At 33.4% G+C, this 7,941-nt stretch overlaps 2 protein-coding genes across 4 annotated transcripts; both read left to right on the top strand.

Annotated features, from left to right (window-relative positions):
* On the top strand, positions 2,729–6,082 carry LOC104727172 (transcription factor TGA1-like). Of its 3 annotated transcripts, none has more exons than XM_010446199.1 (8): positions 2,729–3,016; positions 4,099–4,283; positions 4,391–4,471; positions 4,550–4,609; positions 4,699–4,840; positions 4,928–5,199; positions 5,308–5,535; positions 5,641–6,082. In XM_010446199.1, exons 2-8 carry the CDS (start codon positions 4,110–4,112, stop codon positions 5,791–5,793), a joined length of 1,110 nt encoding a protein of 369 aa, XP_010444501.1. In that variant the 5' UTR covers positions 2,729–3,016; positions 4,099–4,109; the 3' UTR covers positions 5,794–6,082. The 3 variants fall into 3 exon arrangements, with proteins under 3 accessions (XP_010444501.1, XP_010444502.1, XP_010444503.1); XM_010446200.2 differs by lacking the exon at positions 2,729–3,016 and adding an exon at positions 3,037–3,725; XM_010446201.2 differs by lacking the exon at positions 2,729–3,016 and adding an exon at positions 3,847–3,867.
* Positions 6,311–7,761, top strand: LOC104727173 (50S ribosomal protein L29, chloroplastic-like). Its single transcript, XM_010446202.2, has 2 exons — positions 6,311–6,733; positions 7,398–7,761. The coding sequence occupies exons 1-2, from the start codon at positions 6,392–6,394 to the stop codon at positions 7,578–7,580; spliced, it is 525 nt and encodes a 174-aa protein (XP_010444504.1). The 5' UTR covers positions 6,311–6,391; the 3' UTR covers positions 7,581–7,761.

The following is a 7,941-nucleotide window of genomic DNA, read 5'->3' on the forward strand; positions in this document are numbered from 1 at the left end:
TCACCAATATCAATCATTCACAATGGATCATACGTCTAAAAAAGCCACCATCACTTGAGTTGTGTAACTTTATAGACACATCATTTGCACTCGCAGTTCCACAAAAAAAGAAAGTAAATAAAAATCGGGTTATTAAAAATGTTATTTACTTATTAAACTTATCTTGTTGTAGTTAGTTTCCTCCTACTAGACATTCCAATATTAGATCATGCATCTCTTTATTTGTTTTTAAATCATCTTTATTGTTCCTAATATGTGGAGCTTATCTTCTCTCTTTCTCTATGCATAATTGTATATGCATGTCCATGAAACATCTTACGTCATATTATTGATCGTAATGAATCCTTAATGCCATATACATTATTTCGATAAATTTATTCCGTTTACATAGAGACGGCAAGCATCTACAAGAAAATAAGTGAAACAAAGCTAAAGAAAATGTAGATGCATGTAACAGTTCGTCATCTCATTTGATTAGTTATAATTCTAAGCTAAATCCAATTTATGAATAATGATGGGGTTATGGCCTAAATCGATGTGTAGGAATCAACGAAGACATGTACAAGTTTTCATTATGTCCACAACCATATCTATTATTAATTAATGATAAAAATCATAATCAAAGATGCACAATGTCTCCTATGGAGCTTGAAGAGCCAATCTGTTTTAATAAAACCACTTAAAGGCTGCAATATATATATATATATATATATATATATATTAGGTGATTCCTTCACCTAAATAACTCTACTTATCTAGCCTGTATAAACTCCCAAAGGCTAATAATCGTTTATTATAAAAATATGCTCGTATCCTACAGTTATGGTCTTTATTAGTATTAACAAGAAGAATAAATGGATGTATTTTTGCATTATATTAGTTTGATTGAAATACAACTACCTAGCTACATTCCACTAATTCGATACACAATCTTGAATTTTACATTTAAAATAAACGTTGCTTGTTTGAACTGTTCATTACTTCATTTGGGTCGGTCTTGCTTAACTAATTTAATATCAGCATGTAATAGATTATATAGCTAGTTGTTAATAAACAAATGTTATAGAGTTTTTGTTTCTTACAAATAATTTCCAAACAGTCTGAACATATTAAATGAGACAGCTACGATACTTGGATAAACATTAGTTTTTTTTTAATAGTTTATAAATAGCTTGTTGGGGATAAAAAGGTTTTGATTACAGGATTAAGTAGATTAATGAATTAGTATTGTTAGAGGTAGCCGTTAATACGTCATTAGAATCGAAGCAGACTCTCTGGGCCGGGGGTTCCTCTATACTCCCACTTGCGATGCCCACGAGTAGACAAACACGCGCTCATCTCTTCTTTTTTGTTTAACACGCACTAGAATTGAGCGCGTATATTTTTGCATTACCGTCAAACGAATTTTAAGTTATCGCCGACGAATGCGCAGGTTAGAGGGAAGCAGTCATGCGCAAGATAAGCAATACAGAAAGAAATAAAAAACAAAGAAGAGGAAAAAAAATTACATATAAAAAGTGAGAATTTTAGAATACAGTAAAACCTCTATAAATTAATACTCTATAAATTAATAAACACTATAAATTAATAAATTTTACTGGTCCTAAGTCGGGCCAGTGTAAAAATTAATAATATTCGATAAGATAATAAGATAATAATTTTTTCGAAATCTCCTTATAAAATATGGTCCCAATAATATCATAAATTAATAATTATGTAAATTTATATATATATATATACTGATATAATAGTGTATGTTTCTCCTAAACCTCAATTCTATAGAACAATTGTAATGTTGTATTTTCAACCTATAATAATATCTCTAAAATATTTTATAACATGTCATACAAATAATTAAAATTTAAAGTTTTAATTTTTAGATATGCATCATTTACAATTTGATAATTTGACAGATTATTAAAATAGGAGAATTGATATTATTATTCATAGATTTGAATTTATGTGTCTCATGTGTATAAGTCAATTTGTCTATAATATTTGTAATTTATTGTAAATAGTGCTTTCTAAATATTACAAGTTCAATTCCTAAACCATAAAATTTATAACATCCGAAAGTTTAGTCTTATTTTGCTATAGTTGTTCCAATTCATAATTTTAAAAAAAATAAACAATTAAAAATATATCTATAAATTAATAATTATTAATTTACACTATAAAATAATTATTATTAATTTATAGATAAATTAATATCATTATAAATTAATAAAATGTTTTAGTCCAAACATTATTAATTTATAGAGGTTTTACTGTAGAATAAAAAAAATGGATCTACCTGGTGCGCAGCACATCAGCGTGCGAGGTAGTGGAGACATGACAATTGTATCAAGAAAAAAAAAGAGTAATTAACAATATATTTTCCCTCTAGTTTAGCTTAAATAATCAATTATTATCTTAGAAAATATTAAGATTCGATTGGTTAGTGTATCATACATATTAATTCACTGCTAGTCAGAGTTTTCTCACAAAAGTTATTTGGCACCATCAAACATAACTTTTAATGTGAGAAACCGTATTATCTTTTCACAAACAGATAAGTTCGGTATGTATCTTTATAAAATTGAAAGTGGAAGAGAAAATTAGTAAAGAAAAATGTAATAATTTAATTTTGACTAAACTGTAGCTGTGACCTGAGTTAGGTTATGCTTGAGGACAAAACTCACCGAGAAAGAAATAGAGATATAAATATAAATATGTTTAATATAAAATAAGAGCGTCAAAGGTCTTCTCATTTAAGTTGTCGTGATTCTTCATCCTTCTTCTTCTTCTTCTACTTGAAGATGATGAGACCTGAGTTTCTTACGAGACAGAAGGAAGAAGAGTTTTTAAAGTCCCTTCTTCTGTTTACGGTCGGGTTCCTACTCCAGTCTTCTTGGCTTTACGTCCGATCTTGTCGCTGAAACCTTCTTTCTTCTTTTTCTTCCTTTCATGGTTTTTGCGACAAATGTTTGCCTTTCTTTTAAAAAGTTTCTGTCTTGACGCGAGATAACATCACAAGGTTCGACCCTTTCAGATCTCTCTTCTTATCCGTATCCATGGTTCTTGCTTTTGATTTTGGGCTTTGCAGTTCTGAAAGCGAGAGACATATAGAATGAGAAGTCAGATTTCTTGGCGTCGTTTATATGAATCAAAATCTCTTACTTTGACTTTTTACTCTGTTGTATTCTAATCTTGTATAGTATCACTCAAAAGACTAAACGTTTTCTCTTATTGGGTTGTTTTTAGTTAATCGATGTGTATTATTAACTCGATGTTCTTGGTTGCTTAAAATTGAAGCTGGAAGGAACTGATTCGAATATTTCCCTAAAATTTGTATTGCATAAGAAGATTTTCAATCTTTCTTCTATCTTGAGTTCTAGATATGTGTGTGGTTTGACTTCATGATTGGTTTTTGCTTCTTTTTTCTTGATGTTATCCCTTACTATTTTGATTTCACCTTTCGTCACTAGTTGCGTACAAGAATTTAATAAAGCAATGAATGGAATTTTCCTGTTTTTTTGGGGAGTCGTTTAACTGTTAAACTATGTTTAGTTGGTCCACACATAGTGCTGTTATATAAAGTGACATTCCAATAAGTGGAAACTTGACTTCTGAACTTTTTCTTTCTTTCTTTTTCTGCTTAGCAAAAGTTTTATCTATATTATCTATTTGACACCCTCCAAACACTATTCGGGCGATATGGATGATGAAGAGTTAGTTTTGATGATGTAAAAGTTAAATCCTTTTATGTTCTGTTACCTGTCATTACAACATATGTTTCACTTGTGATCTTTTTGGAGTTCTCCTAGGTCTTAGGGATCTCTTCATGCCTTCTCAGATTTCTCTTTCTTTGTATAAAAGTCTTTGAAGGTGATTTTGTTATTCCTCATGTTTTCTTCGAATAATCTGACGAAGAAAACATTACAAGTTCTACTATTTGCTTTACTTGCTACGCTTGTTTGACTTTGTGTGTGATCTAACTTTTGATTGAAACCTAATATGCTTATCCTTTTTGATATTGTTCTTTGGAATTCTTTGTTTTCTTGGTTTGGATGCTTTCACACATTGTTTTAAAAACTTAAATATTTTCTTAATCTCCAGTTGAGGAAAACATGAATTCGACATCGACACATTTTGTGCCACCGAGAAGAGTTGGTATATACGAACCTGTCCATCAATTCGGTATGTGGGGGGAGAGTTTCAAGAGCAATATTGGCAATGGGAATATGAACACACCAAGCCACATTATAATACCGGCCAATAATCAGAAACTAGACAACAATTTGGTACTTTTTTTTTTTTTTGTTCTTTCAATCTCTTGATGATAACTTTTCTTGGTTTGTTATTCAGAATTCTAAAAAATCTTTCGTTTCTTGAAATCATTCTTTTCTAGTCAGAGGAGACATCCCATGGAACAGCAGGAACTCCTCACATGTTCGATCAAGAAGCTTCCACGTCTAGAAATCCGGATAAGGTTAACTATTCACAAATGCTTCTCTTAATCACAATTTTTCTTCGGATTGTATTAGACTGAATCGTTATATCGTTACAGATACAAAGACGGCTTGCACAAAACCGCGAGGCTGCTAGGAAAAGTCGCTTGCGCAAGAAGGTATGACATTGCTATCTTCCCTTTTAGTCATTTGTTTCTGTTTGTTTTATTCAACTGAGAGAGATTTGAATATATATTTTTTGTTGTAGGCTTATGTTCAGCAGCTTGAAACAAGCCGGTTGAAGCTAATTCAATTAGAGCAAGAACTCGACCGTGCTAGACAACAAGGATTCTACGTGGGGAACGGAATAGAGACTAATTCTCTCGGGTTTTCGGAAACCATGAATCCAGGTTTCGTATCAAGAACAATGAGTTTTCTTTTTTCTTTTTCAAGAATCAAGATTTTGATTGGTGAAACTTATATATGATTTGTTGCAGGGATTGCTGCATTTGAAATGGAGTATGGACATTGGGTTGAAGAACAGAACAGACAGATATGTGAACTAAGAACGGTTTTACATGGACACATAAACGATGTGGAGCTTTGTTTGCTAGTTGAAACCGCCATGAAACATTACTTCGAGCTTTTCAAAATGAAATCGACCGCTGCAAAAGCGGATGTCTTCTTCGTCATGTCAGGGATGTGGAAAACTTCAGCGGAACGGTTCTTCTTGTGGATTGGCGGGTTTCGACCGTCGGATCTTCTCAAGGTAAACAAAGAACAATCTCACTCACGTAGTGTTGTGTTATTGTATCCAAGGAAACAACAGGATTACAATGTTTAGATGTGTTTTTTTTTTTTTTTTGTGTATGTGTAGGTTCTTTTGCCACATTTTGATATCTTGACGGATCAACAAATACTAGATGTATGCAATCTAAGACAATCTTGTCAGCAAGCTGAAGACGCGTTGAGTCAAGGTATGGAGAAGCTGCAACACACGCTTGCTGATTGCGTTGCAGGGGGACAACTCGGTGGAGGAAGTTACATTCCTCAAGTGAATTCTGCTATAGATAGATTAGAAGCTTTGGTCAGTTTTGTAAATCAGGTAAAATGATCTAATCTCTTTATTTATTATTATTAACCTAACAAACACATTTTAAGACATGACTAGTATGTATTCGTTTCTTAAATTTGCTTTGTTTTTGTTTAGGCTGATCACTTGAGACACGAGACATTGCAACAAATGTATCGGATCTTGACCACACGACAAGCGGCTCGAGGGTTATTAGCTCTTGGTGAGTATTTTCAACGGCTTAGAGCCTTGAGCTCAAGTTGGGCAACTCGACATCGTGAACCAACGTAGATATGAGTTTTTTTTGAACCAAGAGAATCAAGAAAATGAAAGAAAGACCTCAAGAATCAAGATGAGTGAGTGCATCTGAAAACACACAAAACAGAGGATTGATTACTCTCTGAATAAATTAGGGGGTTGCTGCTGATAATTATTTTTACTCTGCGGCCGAATCAGAACATTTGAAAAAAAAAACAATGTATTGATATAAGTTGTAAATATCAGGAAAAGATGGGGTGCAAAAATTTGTACTTTGTAGCTTTTATTTTTAAAAGAGAGAGAATGTTTGTTTGATTGTAAACATTTCAGATTATCAAAAATTTGTTTCCAAATCCCCCCTATAATTTAGTGAATTACATAAGTGTGTGTGTTTGAGCTATTTGCAATTTAGAAACTCTAGGGATTTATCGTAATGGTTATGTTTTGTTTGGCTCCAAATTGTAATTTGAGATACTATTTGGAAAGTTTTGTAATTAAAGGTAAATAGAGGGGTAAATAGAAAGATATAAGAAAAGCCTTATCTCAAAGAGTTTCTTCTTCTCTTCATTATCCTCAAAGTCGCTGGAGAGTGAGTGAACTCATCCTCTAACTTCTTCCGCCATAGCCACAAATGCTTAGTCTCTCAATTGCAACGCCGGGGACGGCGGCGATTTTCCGTAGAGGAACTGCTTCGTCGACTTCAACTTCGTCCTCGTTCCATGGTGTAAGAATCCAGCAGCAGGTTTCTGCTCGCGTGCCCGCGGCGGCGGCGGCGGTGGTTTCGTCGTCTCGTAAACCGGCGGTGGTGATGATGTCGAAAAGAGAGGCGGAATTGAAAGAGATAAGATCGAAGACTACGGAGCAGTTACAAGAGGAGGTTGTTGACCTTAAAGGAGAGCTTTTTATGCTCCGTCTTCAGAAATCGGCGAGGAACGAGTTCAAATCTAGTGACTTTCGTCGAATGAAGAAACAAGTAAGCTTTTTTCTTATTCTTTTGGTTCGTTTCGTTTGTTAAATTTTACTCTTTTTATGAAAAATGAGAGTCGAAATTGCTTGAAAATTCACATTGAATCTGCTCGATTGTGTATGTGGAATCGATTTTGCAGAGTCTTTGAAAGATTCAGTACGTTTGGGATTTGTGGTTTGGTGATGGAACATTCGAATAATTACTATGGAAACTGTGAATTTGTGTGTGTTCTGCAGATTTTAGTGAATTCTAAACTATAACAATGGTAACATTACGAAGTTGCAGGACAAATATTTCTTTGTGATATGTAATACTGTATTTTTGGTAGGAGATGGAATGGAATCAGAGATTTAGCATTCACTCCTATCTCTGTGTTTATTATAGATTAGAGCCGAGATTTCACGTTCTTATAGGGAGTCTTGTATAGTATAGAGTTTCTCCTATGTTCTTAGACATGAATCTTGAGCTTGTTGCAGTGTCTTGTTAATGGACTTTACTTGGTTTAGCTTACCCATTGCCGGGATTTCAATGAGACAAATGAATCCTGGAGCTTTGAGCTATGTTTTTGTTCAGTCTAATGCACCAATTTTAAGTGGCTTTACCTCTGTCTCTTTTTTTGGTGGTGGTACTAAAAGATATGTTACTTTTGGTTGTGTGTAACAATATTCAGGTAGCGCGGATGTTGACGGTAAAAAGAGAGAGGGAGATCAAAGAAGGGATAAAGAAAAGGTTGTCGAGGAAACTTGACCGGCAGTGGAAGAAAAGCATTGTACCAAGACCACCTCCTTCTCTGAAGAAGCTTCAAGAGGAAGAAGCTGCAGAAGAAGCAGCTGAAGCTGCCAAATCTGCTTGATAACCACACCACCATCTATTGTCTCTCTGTCTCTCTCTCTATTGTATTTTAAACCTCGAGATTGTTTGTTTACTCCCCTGTTGCTATTGTTGCTGAACCATCTTGTTTTTGTTCTTCCTCTTTTTTGTTTATTGTAAACATGAATGAAGTAGTTTACATGAATTTTCAGTAAGTTTAATTATCTTTTGCGATCAAATGTTTCATCAAGAGAAAGTTAAATCCTTTTGGAATCACTATGTTGAACAAAATAAAAATAAAAATACATTTTTTTAGTACCAAAACAATCGTGTTTATTTTTCTTTTGCCTCATATATATAAATCCAGTCTCAACAACAACCCAAAAAAAAAAAAAAAAAAAGAG

This window comes from Camelina sativa, chromosome 11 (assembly GCF_000633955.1).
Source record: "Camelina sativa cultivar DH55 chromosome 11, Cs, whole genome shotgun sequence".
Lineage (NCBI taxonomy): Eukaryota > Viridiplantae > Streptophyta > Magnoliopsida > Brassicales > Brassicaceae > Camelina > Camelina sativa.

Bases quoted from the DNA above. Each gene is read 5' to 3' on its own strand.
- LOC104727172 (XM_010446199.1), top strand. From the start codon at position 4,110: ATGAATTCGACATCGACACATTTTGTGCCACCGAGAAGAGTTGGTATA. The intron at 4,472-4,549 runs GTTAACTATTCA...ATATCGTTACAG, and splicing joins CGTCTAGAAATCCGGATAAG to ATACAAAGACGGCTTGCACA. The intron at 5,536-5,640 runs GTAAAATGATCT...GTTTTTGTTTAG, and splicing joins TGGTCAGTTTTGTAAATCAG to GCTGATCACTTGAGACACGA.
- LOC104727173 (XM_010446202.2), top strand. From the start codon at position 6,392: ATGCTTAGTCTCTCAATTGCAACGCCGGGGACGGCGGCGATTTTCCGT. The intron at 6,734-7,397 runs GTAAGCTTTTTT...AACAATATTCAG, and splicing joins TTCGTCGAATGAAGAAACAA to GTAGCGCGGATGTTGACGGT.